Consider the following 17,214-nt stretch of genomic DNA (forward strand, 5'->3'; position numbering starts at 1 on the left):
TACACATGAGGGAAGGCTTAAGTTTCCCAGATTAAAGTCTTAGGGATTAAGGAAGGAATAATCAAGTGAAAAGAAACTTTGGTAAGCCTGAAAGAAACATTAAAACCTGAATATATTTAACTTATTTTATGTATGTGATCTTCAAATCCAAATCCAAACAATACTATATAAGATTCTTGATTTTATAATTTTAAATTAGATTGTTATCCTATTATAAGCTTTGTGTCTAGAATATAAATTACTGTGCTAGACTTCTATTTAGCAAATTACCAGGGGCTGGCACCCAAAGAACTATTTTAAGTCTATTTCACTACTTTTTTGGCTGTACTTACCCTCAGACCCAAAATCCCTCTTACCAAACTTCTTTTTGTTACTTCCTGCATCTCCATGTTATTAGATGCCAAAGGAGTCAGCTGAGGCTTGTAAGGGAGCATTCATTGTTGGATCTTTTTTTCTTCTCTTTCTGGGCATGGTTTAACTTGGTGAAATAAGATCCTAATTAGGAATTGGATCATTGTTTTTCAGATGGTGAAAAGGCAGATATATCTGCCAACATCTATCCGGACATAAACATCATCACTGGAGCCCTTAAACTGTATTTCAGAGACTTACCCATTCCTGTCATCACCTATGATACCTACTCCAAATTTATAGAAGCAGCAAGTAAGTACTGAGAACTAATTTTTTAATGGCACCAAAGTTTTAAGTGTGACGCTTTTGACTTCAAGAAAATGAAAACTCAGATCCTGGTTAAATTATTGCATGACGACTTGCTTTGCCAAGTGAGGGCACAACGGGACAGTTAGTAGAGAACCAGACATAGTACTCTAGCTGAATGGAACCAGTGCTAAGCCGGTTCTACTCGGCTGATGCTGGGTGCCAGGCAGTTCTGTCTCTCCCCACTGTTTCATCTATGCCGGAAACCAGCACAGTCAGACTTACTCTGTTATATGCTCAAAGTGAAATGCTTTTCTAGTAAGCAATCAGATATTCTTCAGTGAGGGCTGTATAAATTAACTACTTTCATCTAGTAAGCAGAATCCCCTTGCTAACTGATTAAAGTCATACCCCATGTTAGGGCACATTGATGCTGTTCAAAACTAGTAACAGGTCAAGAAGATACTGTATCAAATACTATCCTAGGAACTCTCACCAATATCTCCTTTTTTAACCTTTTCATCTAGCTGATGAGGCAAATATTGTAATCCCGTTTTACAGAGGAGGTAAACTAAGCTTAGAGAGCTGAGCTCATGGGTCCAGAAATGGAACATTAGCATTAGTCTTCCATCAGCCCAGAGCTGCTCCTTCAGGGTTTGGCATTTGGGTCAGTGCTGTCAGATGTGAGGACGTGTGTGTGTGTGCGTGTGTGCACGTGTGTGCGCATGCGCGTGTGTGTGTGTTGGGGGGGGGGGGAGTTGCATTACACTTTGTCCAGGACTGTAGTGAGGAAGGGGAGATTCAGGTGCTAGAATGCATGACACGGAAGTCAAGCACACTTTGAGGAAGTTTTTATTAAAAACTATAATCTTTAAAGGTAGATGTTGCTAAATATAGTAACAAGATACCTGATGGGGAGAAACGTGGGCAGACTGGAATCGCTCAGGGTGTACTTTCCAGATGAGCTGTGGCTATACTCCCTGGTAAGAGCATTCTTTCCTGGATCCCAGTGGTCATGTGGGGAAGGTTCTGACAGCAGGTACCCTCTGTACCAGGAGGAATGACCAGAGAGCTTTCTTTGAATGGCTGCCAATACCTATCGGAGTCCTGAAAACAGAGGCATGCATGCTTCCTCCCATTGTTAACGTGCCTACTATCTACTTCCTAACCTGGACAGCACCCTAGGGTTCACCATGCCAACATTTTGACAAAAAGTGCCAACAGTGCAGCCTGAATTGGCTGGCTCACCTGCCAGCGCCCTTGCATTACAAAGTGGATTCAGTTATGCCTGCCAAGAAAAGATCTGGTAGACCATTTCAAGAGAAAGCTCCCAAGTGTGGTCCAGTTTAAATTAAAGCTGGTCATAGTTTCTGGCAAATCCAGTGTTCAGAAGATGGGCAAAGCACAGTCTGTGCGTGTGCCACCAGTAAGTATCTGCAAGGCTACAGCTTCCTGGAGGGCAAGGACCACAGGCAGCCTCCTGCCACGCAGCCAGCAGACATTCAATATGCATGTGGCTCCCAGCCTCAAACCCTTTCTGGAATAAGACAAGACATGAACAAATGAATCACTTTAAGTGAAATATTATTAGACATCCCCTTCATCTGTAGCCTGAACAAACCAAACTTCTTGTAGTTTCTCTGAAAACTTTGATGTTTCAGCACTGCACTGATACTCATTATGTGCGATCTTCACAGAAATCTCCAATGCAGATGAGAGGCTGGAAGCGGTCCATGAAGTGCTGATGCTGCTTCCTCCTGCCCACTATGAGACCCTCCGATACCTGATGATCCACCTCAAGAAGTAAGCTGACACCTCCTTGGCGCTGCCTCCACACACTCTATCTGCCCTGCACTGCTGATGCACTAGGAAAAGTGCACAGCCTCCCCAACCCACTGAGCGGACAGATCCTCCTTTTCAGTGAATTAGGTTACCTTCTCCAGGCCAGCCCCACTGATAACCCTAGACACTCACTCTGTGTCTAGGAGACAGCAGGAGCTGCTCCCCGCACTTTAGATGTGTCCTGTCTCTGAGGCTGGTACTGTTAGGAGCCTCATGTTACAGATAATACTTCTGAAGCTTCGGGACTTTACACAGCTGCTGCAGAGAGGCGAGGTAAAGCCAGGATGGAAACCCAGTGTGGCCCATAGCCCTTCATCTGTGTCTATGCTGCCCCTGCATCTGCACCCTCCTCCCACAAAGCCTTGAACTCTGTTCTGTCCTTCCTCCTTTTGCTCACCCTAAACGCAGACTCCTGAGCTGCCTTCTTTCTGGGCAAGCAGATTTCCACCCTAATTTCTTGTTTCATCTGATGTATTAATTATCTGTCGTGTATGTGTGCTCAGTCATGTCCAAATCTCTGCAACCCCATGGACAGCCCACCAGGCTCCTCTGTCCATAGGGTTCTCCAGGCAAGAATACTGGAATGGGTTGTCATTTCCTCTCACTGACTGACAGGTTGCCCCCAAACTTAGTGGCTTGAAACTGTAAATGTTTATTATTGCATAGTCTCTGTGGACAGGAATCCAGGTGGCTTTTGCTGGTGCTTTTGGTTCAAGGTTAATAATGAGGCTGCAGTCAAACTGACAGCCAGGCTGCAAGGCTCGAGTAGGGAAGCGTCCACTTCCAAGCTCACTCACATGGTCTTTGGCAGGATTCAGTTCCTCAGAGGCGACTAGCCTACAGGTGTCACTTGCTGACTGTTCTCAGAACAGGAACCCTCTTTCCTGTCATATGGATCTTCCCGTAGGCAGCTCCCCACATGGCAGCTGGCTTCTCTTAAACAGCGAGCAAGCCACCCACAATGGAAGACAGACTTTCTGTAAGCTAATCCCAGAAGCCATACCCCACTGCTCTTGCTATTACTCTATGTGTTGGAAGCAAGTCACTAGGTCTAGCCTATGCTCTAGGGCAGCAGTCACCAGCCTTTTTGGCACCAGGGACCAGTTTCATCGAAGACAGTATTTCCATGGACCAGGGTTTGGGGGATGGTTTTGGGATGATTCAAGCAGATTACATTTATTGTGTACTTTATTTCTATTGGTCTTCTCTGATAGCTCAATTTTTAAAAAATCTGCCTGCAATGCAGGAGAGCCCGGGTCAATTCCTGGGTCAGGAAGATCCACTGGAGAAGGGATATAGGCTACCCACTCCAGTATTCTTGGACTTCCCTTGTGGCTCAGCTGGTAAAAAACCCACCTACAATGCGGGAGACTTGGGTTCAATCCCTGGGTTGGAAAGATCCCCTGGAGAAGGGAATGGCTACCCACTTCAGTATTCTGGCCTGGAGAATTCCATGGACTGTATAGTCCATGGGGGCGCAAAGAGTCAGACACGACTGGGCAACGTTCACTTTCACTTATTTCTGTTATTATTACATCAGCTCCACCTCAGACCATCAAGCATTATTAGATCCTGGAGGTCAGGGACCCCTGCTCTCAGGGAAGAAGTTACAGAAGGGTATGGATTACAGAAGACAGAGCTCACTGGGGGCCATCTCAGAGGCTGCCTGCCACAGGGGGCTACACACTGGGTTATTTATGTGAGGTCATATGAGATAGACAGAGATGGCTGTTTATAGTACACTGGAGTCTCTGGTTCCAGACTCTTTTACCTAAACCACAGATCTCTTTCCTTCACTTTACTTGTGAGGTCAATATATTGGTCTTTGAGATGTTGGCAGGATCAGGGTACTTCCGTGTGCCTTCCTCTGTGTTTTGGGGGGATACATGGTAGCAGCCCATTTTTAGATAAACCAAAAGATATCTATACTGACCAATTTACAGACCGATTCAGTAAATGAAAGGAAACAAGTTGATAAAACTATGGAAACACTTAATGCATTGAGGTTTTAATTTTTCTACCTTTAAAACATATACTGTTGCTCATATTCAAGGTGATCAGAAATGTAAGTTATCTTAGAGTCTCATTTTGATTAATTTATTGAATTTAAGAGTACAAGTAAATTTTGGATAAAATCTTTCAGTGTCCAATTATGATACTTTGAAAGGTAAAGTAAAAAATGCTGACACATCCCAGTTGAGTCTTAAATGCCAATTATTTAGTATTTTTACTATGGAGGGGTTGCTATCTATCTTATCTGGTCAGGTGTGGTGACTGACTTGATGGACAGCTATGAGTAGTTTGAAAATGAAGAATATCCTCTTTCTTACCTCCCTCTTAACTTTGCAATGTGGAGGTAATGCAAGCTGAGTTGACCTTTCTAAAATAATGCTAGATGGCAAGTCTTAGGAAGGTCAATTCAGCTTCATTACCTTCACATTGCAAAGTTAAGATGGCAACCTACTCCAGTATTCTTGCCTTGAGAATCTCATGGACAGAGGAGCCTGGACAGCTATAGTCCATGGGGTTGCAAAGAGTTGGACATGACTGAAGGCACTTGGCCTGCACACACGCACAGCTAGTCTTAATTAGCTTTCAGAGAATAAACACAAAGGGATAGCTTTTTGTAAAAAACTTAAACATAGGTCAGTCCGATTTTGCTCTTCTTTGAAGAATGTACTCCCTTTTAGATCTATTATGAACATCCTAAAACCTTAATTCCTTAAAGCAAGAATCTGAGAGATCATAATTTTATTCTACTTAGGAAGGTTTTAAGCCAACTTTGGAGTTTGAACTTCATGTTTAAAGGATTTGCAATTCTTACTTGGGTGTTTTTTAAATTATTTTATTGGAGTATAGTTGATTTATATTTTGTTACTTTCTGCTGTACAGCAAAGTGAATCAGTTATACATAAGCAAATATCCACTCTTTTATAGATTCTTTTCCCATACAGGCCATTACAGAGTGCTGAATAGATTTCCCTCTGCTATACAGCAGGTCCTTATTATTTAGCTATTTTGTATATAGTCCTATGTGTATGTCAACCCCAATCTCCCAGTTTATCCCTCCCTACCCCCATTTCCCCCAGAAAACCGTAAATTTTGTTTTCTACATCTGTGACCCTGTTTTGTAAATAAGTTTATTTGTGCTTTTTTTTTTAAGATTCCATATATAAGTGATATCATATGGTATTTGTCTTCCTCTGACTTTCTCAGTATGACAGTCTCTAGGTCCATCCTTGCTTCTGCAAGTGGCATTATTTCATTCCCTTTCAGCTGAGTAATATTCCCTTAGGATCCCTGGTGGCTCAGATGGTAAAGAGTCTGCCTGCAATGCAGAAGACCTAGGCTCGGTTCCTGGGTTGGGAAGAGCCTCTGGAGAAGGGAACGGCGACATATACACCCGTTCCATTGTGTATGCGTACTGCATCACCTTTATCCTCTGTGGATGGGTGTTTAGGTTGCTCCCATGTCTTGGCGGTTGTAAATAGTGCTGCAGTGAACACTGGCGTGCATTTATCTTTTCAAATTAGAGTTTTCTTCGGCTATACGCCCAAGAGTGGGACTCCTGGGTCATATGGTAGTTCTATATTTGTTTTTTAAGGAACCTCCATACTGTTCTCCACAATGGTTGTACCAGTTTACAATCCCATCAATAGTGTAGGAGGATTCCCTTTTCTCCACACCCTCTCCAGCACTTTTTGTTTCTAGATTTTTTGATCATGGCCATTCTGATTGGTGTGAGGTGATACCTCACAATACCTTTGATTTGCATTTCTCTAATGATTAGTGAGGAGATGAGTATTTTCAATTCCAATAACAATTACTGCTCCAGACTTCATCCCGTGGGAACTAAAAATAATGTCTAACTGTGTTCCCACTTGGCCACATTCCAGCCATTCTCTTGTCCCGTGACAATGCCTTGACCTTTCTCCTTGGGCAGTAGCCCTGCCAGCAGGCAGGGAATCTGCCCTCAGCTTCCTGGTTTGCCAGCATACAGACCAATGGACAGCAAGAAGAGGGAAATGAAGGCAATCATACAAGCCTCCAGCATACAGACCAGTAGAAAGCAAGAAGAAGGAGATAAAGACAGTCATACAAGCATACAGACAGGGGACAGCAAGAAGAGGGAAATGAAGATAGTATACAAGCCTCCAGCATACAGACAGTGGACAGAAAGAAGGAGATAAAGACAGTCATACAAGAATACAGACAGGGGACAGCAAGAAGAGGGAAATGAAGATAGTATACAAGCCTCCAGCATACAGACCAGTGGACAGCAAGAAGAGGGAGATGAAGATAGCCATACAAGTCTAGACTAAATCTGTATGCATTATGGGCCACCTAATAATCAGCTTCCCTGGTGGCTCAGAGGGTAAAGCATCTGCCTGCAGTGCAGGAGACCCGGGTTCAATCCCTGCGTTGGGAAGATCCCCTGGAGAAGGAAATGGCAACCCACTCCAGTACTCTTGCCTGGAAAATTCCACGGACAGAGGAACCTGGTAGGATATAGTCCATGGGGTCTCAAAGAGTCAGACACGACTGAGCGACTTCACTTTTCAATAATCTTTGCTGCCCCTTCAAGTCAATATTCCTTCAATGAGAGTTCCATGTTTATTTAGTAAGAAGGACTGATTTTATAGTGTTCAAAAGTGTGTCTATACCAGATTCACTTAGCAGTTCACTTCTGTGGGCTGAAGACAATGTCAATAATCTAAACAATTAATCTGAAACTTTAGTTCAGTTCAGTCGCTCAGTCGTGTCTGACTCTTTGTGACCCCATGGACTGCAGCTTGCCAGGCTTCCCTGTCCATCACAAACTCCCAGAGCTTGCTCAAACTCCTATTCATTGAATCAGTGATGCCATCCAATTTTCTCATCCTCTGTTGTCCCCTTCTCCTCCTGCCTTCAATCTTGCCCAGCATCAGGGTCTTTTCTAATGATTCAGTTCTTAGCATCAGGTAACCAAGGTACTGAAAGTTTCAGCTTCAGCATCAGTCCTTCCAATGACTATTCAGGTCTTTAGGATTGACTGGTTGGATCTCCTTGCAGTCCGAGGGACTCTCAAGAGTCAACACCACAGTTCAAAAGCATCAGTTTTTCAGTGCTCAGCTTTCTTTATAGTCCAACTCTCATATCCATACACAACTACTGGAAAAACCATAGCTTTGACTAGACAGACATTTGTTGGCAAAGTAATGTCTCTGCTTTTTAATATGCTGACTATGCTTGTCATAGCTTTTCTTCCAAGGAGCAAGCATCTTTTAATTTCATGACTGCAGTCACCATCTGGAGTGATTTTGGAGCCCCCAAAAATAAAGTCTGGCACTGTTTCCATTGTTTGGCCATCTATTTGCCCTGAAGTGATGGGACCAAATGCCATGATCTTAGTTTTCTGAATGTTGAGTTTTAAGCCAGCTTTTTCACTTTCCTCTTTCACTTTCAACAAGAGGCTCTTTAGCTCTTCTTCACTTTCTGCCATAAGGGTCGGGTCATGTCACCTGCATATCTGAGGTTATTGGTATTTCTCCTGGCAATCTTGATTCCAGCTTGTGCTTCATCCAGCCTGGCATTTCACGTATGTACTCTGCATATAAGTTAAATAAGCAGACAATATACAGCCCTAGAGAAGGCAATGGCAACCCACTCCAGTATTCTTGCCTGAAAAATCTCATGGACGGAGGAGCCTGGAAGGCTGCAGTCCATGGGATCGCTGAGGGTTGGACACAACTGAGCGAATTCCCTTTCACTTTTCACTTTTCATGCATTGGAGAAGGAAATGACAACCCACTCCAGTGTTCTTGCCTGGAGAATCTCAGGGACAGGGAGCCTGGTGGGCTGCCGTCTATGGGGTCGCACAGAGTCGGACACAACTGAAGTGACTTAGCAGTAGCAGCATACAGCCTTAACATACTCCTTTCCCAATTTGGAACTAGTCCATTGTTCCATGTCTGGTTCTAAGTGTTGTTTCTTGACCTGCATACAGATTTCTCAGGAGGCAGGTCAGGTGGTCTAGAATTCCCACCTCTTTAAGAAATTTCCACAGTTTGTTGTGATTCAGTCACACTCAAAGGCTTTGGCATAGTAGATAAAGAAGTAGATGTTTTTCTGGAATTCTTTTGTCTTTTCTATGATCCAACAGATGTAGGCAATTTGATCTCTGGTTCCTCTGCCTTTTCTAAAACCAGCCTGAACATCTGAAAGTTCATGGTTCACATACTGTTGAAGCCTGGCTTGGAGAATTTTGAGCATTACTTTACTAGCATGAAAGATAAGTGCAGTTATGTGGTAGTTTGAACATTCTTTGGCATTGCCTTTCTTTGGAATTAGAAAGAAAACTGACCTTTTCCAGCCCCTGAGCCACTGCTGAGTTTTCCAAATTTGCTGGCATATTGAGTGCAGCACTTTCACAGCATCATCTTTTAGGATTTGAAATAGCTCAACTGGAATTCCATCACCTCCACTAGCTTTGTTCATATTGATGCTTCCTAAGGCCCACTTGACTTTGCATTCCAGGATGTCTGCCTCTAGTCCAGTGATCACACCATCATGGTTATCTGGGTCATGAAGATCTTTTTTGTATGTTCTTCTGTGTATGCTTGCCACCTCTTCTTAATATTTTCTGCTTCTGTTAGATTCAAGGGATTAGATATAATAGAGTGTCTGAAGAACTATTGACGGAGGTTCGTGACATTGTACAGGAGGCAGTGATCAAGACCATCCCCAAGAAAAAGAAATGCAAAAAGGCAAAATGCTTGTATGAGGAAGCCTTACAAATAGCTGAGAAAAGAGAAGCTAAAGGCAAAGGAGAAAAGGAAAGATATAAGAATCTGAATGCAGAGTTACAAGGAATAGCTAGGAGAGATAAGAAAGTCTTCCTCAGTGATCAATGCAAAGAAATAGAGGAAAACAATAGAATGGGAAAGACTAGAGATCTCTTCAAGAAAATCCAAAAATTACCTTTTAAAAAATACTTCTCTGTAATTCCAGTCCTTAATTTTCCTTTGCAAATTCCAAAACCAGAGAAGCTCTCAGGGGCCTATGTTCATAATCAGTACACAAATCCACCCTTGACTCTGTATAATCTGTATAATGTCTCTCTGTATATGTTTGTCTTGCAGGGTGACTATGAATGAAAAGGACAATTTCATGAATGCTGAAAACCTGGGGATCGTGTTTGGGCCCACCCTGATGAGACCTCCTGAGGACAGCACCCTCACCACGCTCCATGACATGCGGTACCAAAAGCTGATTGTGCAGATCTTAATAGAAAATGAAGATGTTTTGTTTTAATTCACCAGGGAAATGAGTTGAGTGGCCCCAGCCCCATCTAAGTTGATAAGGCTAAAGAAATAAAAACATCTCTTGCACTTGATTTGTTTTCCAAACAAGTGATGGAATTTCCTGGACCACAGTGGATTGCCAGGTTGGCTACTGTGTCTCATAGACACTGGCCCCTCCACGGGAGAACAGCAAGGATGAGGGCAAGAAAAAGTCCTCACCTCGGGTCTTTGCCGTGCCTCGTATGTCTGTTTTGTTGGAAGAGTGATTAATAAATCTTTCTTTAACTTATTAAAAAAACAGCGTAGACCTTTAAACTTCTGTCTTATCAGTAATAAAAGGGAACTTAATTCATAGAGGTACTTGATACAGTTATACATTTTCCACTTACAAAAAGAAGACAATTCTATATGTTAAATGTTAAATGAAACTTATATTGTAAGATGTATTTTTATTTTAGCTTCAAGAATGTTACTTTATTTTAGCAAATAGAACTCAATGCAGTGCATTGATTATTACCCTGTATACCTTGTCCTGCCTTCTTGCTGTGATCCCTGAAAAAGTTTCCCATGAATGCAGTATTATCTTGACATACCTCTGTCCCTATCAGTGCTTTGCAGTGAAATTTCACCTCCCACCTCTGTCCCTGCTTTTAATAGTTTTTGCTGTTAGGCACTGGCATTTCGCTATTGTGCAGTACATGTTTATAGCAACTGTAGGATGGCCTGTCACATCTACCCTTTTCTTTCCATAGAAATTTTGTGAAATCCCAAAGTATGTTTCAGAATTGGTCATCATTCTTCCATATCATGTGTATACATCACAGAACATGCAGAACGTGGTCATTTTACATAAAATGATTTGGAAACACTGGTTATATCTAGGCCACGTAAAAAGCACTTTTCCTCTTCATTTCAGGCAAGCACTCTGAATTCATCTGTTAATGGCAAGTTGCATTTTCACCATATGTCTGTATTTCTGAAAAGTGAACCTGCAGAGTCATTGTTGATTTTTTTCATTTTTGTTTTATAAACAAGCCTATTTTTTAAAGAATGAATAAGTTTGGTTTTTATGAATATGTGTATCCATCAGAGCACATGGATAATTTAATATGATGGATAATTTAATATGATTTGATGACTATAGTTTTATCTTATTGGTTCTATTTATCTTATCATGAGCTTTCCACACCAAGATTTCTATATTTTGTAACATAGGTAAAATATTTAAAATGTCAAAAGACTGTAAACCTAAATTTGTTTTTCTTAAACCTAACTGCGGTGTCTTTTCCTCTGATTCTCTGCGATGATTCGTGTTGTCATTCACCAGTCTTGTCTTGGAGTGGCCAGAAGAGAATTACTGTGTGTTAAGTGAGCTGAAAGGGGAGAAGTCAGTGCAGCTGTCGTTCTGGAAATCCCGAGGGCCGTGTGAAAGGCCTTCGCTGGCACTCGGGGGTCAGGATGGTTCTGCTTGGTCCCTGTTAGCATTGTTCCTCCCAGCTGTACAGGTTTGTTTGTTGTAGCTTATGTACTTCTTGATACTGTCAAAAAATTATCTGGAAATGGTTTTATTTTGTGAAGTGAACAATACTTTGTAATTTATGATAGTGTAAATGGAAGGAAAAGCATTAAATGTATTAAATTCTCCGTCTATCATTTGGGAAGACATGAAAGAAATTGGTGTTGAGGGAAAGAATATTCACAACACTACTCCCAGATGGATTTTAGGCAATAAAGTTTCTATCATCGCCAAAACACAATAAGAAAAGAAAGATCCCACGGAGTCTCCACCTCTGGTCCCACTCCCTCCTCCAGTTTCCTCCTGGGGAGCCTGCCTGCGATTAAGGTTCCAATACTCTAGCTTCCCTTTCTGTAAGACCCACTGTGTTTATGGCCTTCATTGAGTTATGTGGTCTTTAGAGCAGATCACCCTAGGCTGCCTGCAGGAGGGCAGAACAAATGGAGTCAGAAAGACTCATGTTTGAGTAGCAGAAAGTGAAAGTATTAGTCGCTCAGTTGTGTTCAACTCTTTGCAACCCCATGGACAGTAGCCCATCAGGCTCCTCTATCCATGGGATTCTCCAGGCAAGAAAACGAGTGGGTTGCCATTCCCTTCTCCGGGGGATCTTCCCGACCCAGGGATCGAACCTGGGTCTTCTGCATTGCAGGCAGGTTCTTTACCATCTGAGCCGCCAAGGGCCTGTCTGTTATTGGCTGCATATGACCTTGGGAATGAGTTTGCTCCTCTAAAAAACTGGGGGAAATATTCTGATTGGGTTTTAAGAATGATGACTTAGGCGAGGAAAGGGTATAACATGAGGTGGAAAAGAAGACATGTGAAAGAAAATGTCAAAAGACTGTAAACCTAAATTTGTTTACAAATTACAAATTTGTCCCAGGTTAAATCCAAGTCCAAGTAATCATAAGGGGTATTATTATAACAGGGCTCTAATGTGTAATGAGGGTCACTTGACTCCTTTGCTCGAATGTGATTACAACACTTGATCCCCTCTAGCTTGCTTTAGTCTGAAGCCTGCTCACTCATGCCTATCTTCCCCACCATCTGGCAGCCTGACGTGGCTCCTCTTACCTGGCTTGAAATTCCTGCCCTTGGAATAACTCTAGTACTTTGACCTGAAAGGAGGCAGTGTTGTTTCCAGAACCCACTGTTAAACTGTCCACAGGTGGGTTGTAAGAGGTGGGACAGGGACAGGGTGGGTAGAGAAAGACCCTTTCCTTTCTCCCATTAACACAAATGGGCACCTGGTCTCCAAGCTTGGAAGGGAGCTGGTGCAGGATTTCAAGAACAGCAGCCTGGAAGGAGCAAGGGAGAAGAGATTTGAGGAGTTAAGGAAAGTAACATAGCACGCAGGAGTGCTACCGGGGCCATCCTGCCTGCAACTGAAAACCCAACTCAGGTAGCTTACAAGTTCCTAAGACCTACCAATCCCCAAATCCACAGTCAATCTTTTGATTTTAAAAATGTGATATTCATCAATTTTCAATGAATACTTAACAAGCACTTATTAATGGGCCAGACACTGAATACTGGCAATGAAAAGGTTTGCATCACTTGCTGTGCTTCAGTTCAGTTCAGACACTCAGTCGTGTCCGACTCTTTGCGACCCCAGGAATCCCAGCACACCAGGCCTCCCTGTCCATCACCAACTCCTGGAGTTCACTCAGACTCACGTCCATCCAGTCAGTGATGCCATCCAGCCACCTCATCCTCTGTCATCCCCTTCTCCTCCTGCCCCCAATCCCTCCCAGCATCAGAGCCTTTTCCAATGAGTCAACTCTTCGCATGAGGTGGCCAAAGTACTGGAGTTTCAGCTTCAGCATCATTCCTTCCAAAGAAATCCCAGGACTGGTCTCCTTCAGAATGGACTGGTTGGATCTCCTTGCAGTCCAAGGGAACTCGCTGTCATGTCTGACTCTTTCTGACCACATGGACTGTAGCCCACCAGGCTCCTCTGTCCATGGGGATTCTCCAGGCAAGAATACTGGAGTAGGTTGCTATGCTCTCCTCCAGGGGATTTCCCCTCCCCGGGAATCGAACGCAGGTCTCCGGCATTACAGGCAGATTCTTTACCACTGAGCCACCTGGGAAGCCCAAGAACTCTGGAGTGGGTAGTCTATCCCTTCTCCAGGGGAACTTCTGACCCAGGAATCAAACCAGGGTCTCCTGCATTACAGGCGGATTCTTTACCAGCTGAGCTACCCGGGAAGCCCTTATGTCACTTGGAAGAATTAAATAATACGTTTAGTTTGGCTGGACAGAGAAAGCTGGTTATGTAAAGGATTTTAGACTCTAACATAAACAAGTCTGGTGCTACTCTTTTGTTTTTTTTTTAATTAACTTAGTTTTGGAGTAGTCTTATATTTACAGAAGAGTTGCAAGGCTTCTGCAGAGGGTCCCTGTGCCCTCTTCACCCACTCCCCTAATGTTAACATCTTACATAACCACAGTAAACTAAGAAACGGACATTAGTACTTTACTATTAACTGAACTCCAGGCTTTATTCAGGTTTTATGTGTTTTCCACTAATGTCCTTTCTCTGTTCCAGGATGTAATCTAGGTCACCACATTGCATTTAGCGTTAATGGGTTTTAAGAAACAAATGACACAATTGGGCTTACATTTTTAAAAGATCACTTACTTGACTGTGGATCCATCAGAGAATATGTGGGCAGATGAATGTAGTGAGGTTAGACTCAGGGAGTCACTCAGATGTTGTCATTTAGAGGACTAAGGTGATATAGCCTGGATCAAGTGGTAGCAAAGCAGAGATAAATAGAACTGAGTTATATTTAGGAGGCAGAGTTGTAAAAGTTTGGTTATAGATTGGATTAAAGAACCAAGAAGGGGGCTTCCTTGGTGGCTCAGTGGTAAAGATTCAGTCTGCCAATGCAGGAGATGGGGTTTGATCCCTGGCATAACCCCTAAGACTTCCAACAATAGTACAAAGCTACTGTAATCAAAACAGTGTGGTATTGGCATTAAAAACAGACATATGGATCAATGGAACAGAATGGAGAGACCAGAAACAAACCCACACACCTACAGTCAATTACTCTTCAACAGAGGGGGCAAGAAGATACAATGGGAAAAAAAAAATCTCTTGAGCAAGTGGTGTTGGGAAAGTTGGACAGTCACACGTAAACCAATTAAGTTAGAACATATCCTCTCATCATATACAAAAATAAACTCAAAATGGCTTAAAGACTTAAACATAAAACATGACACCATAAAATTCCTAGAAGAGAACATAGGCAAAACATTCTCTGACATAAATTGTACCAATGATATAAACTGACTGACCTTAGGAGGCAAGGTCAGTCTCCTAAGGCAATAGAAATAAAAACAAAAACAAACAGATGGGACCTAATCAAACTTAGAAGCTTCTACACAGCACAGAAAACCATAAACAAAATGAAAACACAACCTACAGAATGGGGGGAAATATTCGCAAATGATGCAACCAGCAAGGGCTTAATTTCCAAAAGATACAAACAGCTCAAACAACTCAACAACAAAAACAACCCAATCCAAAGGGCAGAAGCCCTAAATAAGACATTTCCCCAAAGAAGAAATATGGATGGCCAATAGACACATGTAATGATGCTCAATATTGCTAATTATTAGAGAAATGCAAATCAAAATTATAATAAGGTACCATCTCACCGGTCAGAATGGACATCCAAAGTCTACAAATAACAAATGCTGGAGAGGGTATGGAGAAAAAGGAACCCTCCTTCACTGTTGGTAGCATGTACATTTGTACAACCATTATGGAAAACAATATGGAGGTTCCTTAAAAAACTAAATATAGAACTACCATACGATCCAGTAATCCCACTTCTGGGCATGTACTGAGAGAAGATATATGCGTCCCAGTGTTCACTGCAGCACTGTTGGCAATAGCCAAAACATGGAAGCAACTTAAGTGTCTATTGACAGAGAAGGGGATAAAGAAGATGCGCTACATAGACACAATGGAATGCTACTCAGCCGTGAAAAACAATGAAATAACACCATTTGTAGCAACATGAATGAACCTAGAGATTATCATACTACATGAAGTTAGAAAGACAAAAGCCATATGATATCACTTGTATGTGGAATCTAAAATATAACATAAATGAACCTGTCTATGAAACCAAAAAAGAAGCGCAGGCATAGAGAACAGGCTGGTGGTTGCCAAGGTGGAGGGGGTTGGGGGAGCGATGGACTGGGAGGTCGGGTATAACAGATGTAAACTTTTATATATCAAATGGATTATCAACAAGGACCTATATAGCACAGAGAACTATCTTCAATATCCTATGATAAACCATAATGAAAAGAATATTAAAAAGAATATATATATGTACACACAAGTATATATATGTATGTACATATATGTGTATGTAACTGAATTGCTTTGCTGTGCAGCAGAAATTAACACATTATAAATCAACTATATTTCAGGTAAAAAAACAAGAATGGAAAAGAAAAGAGTGGCCACCATTGCACACAGAACCCAGGATTTTTTTTCCCTTTTTTACCCACCAGGAGCTTAAATACTGGTGACATGGCAGCTGATATTACTAACACATATACAATATTATTAATAGCACTCACTACTTGGGGAGGAAAATCCAAATTTCTCTGTTAAAAAAAACTTTCTCAAGTTCAGTGAAAGGGAACATGGCAACACAGTAGCAAACACAATCGACAAACGTGCACCACCACAGAGGTAAGGAAAAATCAAGCAACTTAATAACCTCACCTATTTTCCCTTGTTCTTCAGGAAGAATTCTTTCTGCTCTCTGATACAGGTAAGCAAAGTCCAAGGCATAAACGAATGAAAAAAATATATGTTATACCCCCAGTCATAAGTGTGACCTCAAGTGTTGTGTGACCAACAGAACCCAACAAAGCTTCAACCTTAGAATACAGCCATCCCATGAGGCTAATGGTTACTGTACTTCCATTTCTAGCCATGCTAAGTTGGAGCCCAAACACCGAGTTTAATTGGCTGCCTTTAAACCAATTCACAGCATAGGTATTCTGAGCAAGTGCTAAGGACTCCTCACCAGTCCCAAACGCAAACTTTCCAAACTCCATCAGCCAAAAAGCATTAAATAGTCCACCCAGAGCAAAATAAGCTGCCCAATGCAAATAAAGCAACAAAAAATAATGGCTCCCTGTCATATTCCAAATACTCAGTGGATCAAAAAGCCACCAAAGAAACACAAAGCTACGTTGGGTCAATAACACCAGGCACACAGCAGCATGAACTTCGTGGTGCTCACCCGCATATTCCATTTAACCTGAGTCTGAAGGGCAGCAGGATTATCACAGCCAAAAATGCTGCCGAAGCCAAGGACGTACATCGGAAACAGCACCGAGAGCCAGCATGCCAGGCCGCTGGGGACGCCGAGGGCCGCAGCACCGTGGGGGGCAGCAGGGGTGGTGGGGCCGCCTGGCAGTGGCGCCCTCGTTTCCTCATCTTCCTCCTGCTCCCTAGGTCGGTGGGAGACGTAGAAGTGACATGCAACTCCGGGAGGAAGCCACCGTGCTCACATGACCACAGTCGCTCATGTGAGGACGCCTCACTTACGTGTTCAACAAGCCTCCAGGTGATTCCAGTGTCTGCATTAGAGCAGAACCGGTTTAGAGCAATCAGGGTTTCACCTGAACTGGGAATCAACCCATTCTCTCCAAGGTGTTTGGATACCTGAAGAAACTTGGGAATTAGTAACAGAGAAGAGGAAATAGCTTTGTAGCGTTAGGAAGGTTGTTCAGACTTTCAGAGGCTGAATAAGACCCTCCACAGACATAGTCTGAAGTCCCCGTAGGCCTCTCACCTCCATAACCACAGAACCAACTTAATCTCTAAAATGACACTGTCCAGCCTGTAAGCTTCATGAAAGCGGGAATCTGGTCTAG

At 42.6% G+C, this 17,214-nt stretch overlaps 1 protein-coding gene and 1 pseudogene across 1 annotated transcript in view; one reads left to right on the top strand and one right to left on the bottom strand.

Moving 5' to 3' along the window:
• CHN2 (chimerin 2) overlaps window positions 1–11,432 on the top strand; it is a 340,146-nt gene extending 328,714 nt beyond the window's left edge. Inside the window, exons 11-13 of the mRNA XM_018047100.1 lie at window positions 526–663; window positions 2,355–2,460; window positions 9,621–11,432. Coding sequence (XP_017902589.1) covers window positions 526–663; window positions 2,355–2,460; window positions 9,621–9,792 — 416 coding nt within the window. The 3' untranslated portion in view covers window positions 9,793–11,432. The remainder of the gene's footprint in view (window positions 1–525; window positions 664–2,354; window positions 2,461–9,620) is intronic.
• On the bottom strand, window positions 12,366–16,774 carry LOC102170664 (annotated as a pseudogene).

The sequence above is a fragment of the Capra hircus genome, chromosome 4 (assembly GCF_001704415.2).
Source record: "Capra hircus breed San Clemente chromosome 4, ASM170441v1, whole genome shotgun sequence".
In the NCBI taxonomy this organism is placed as follows: domain Eukaryota; kingdom Metazoa; phylum Chordata; class Mammalia; order Artiodactyla; family Bovidae; genus Capra; species Capra hircus.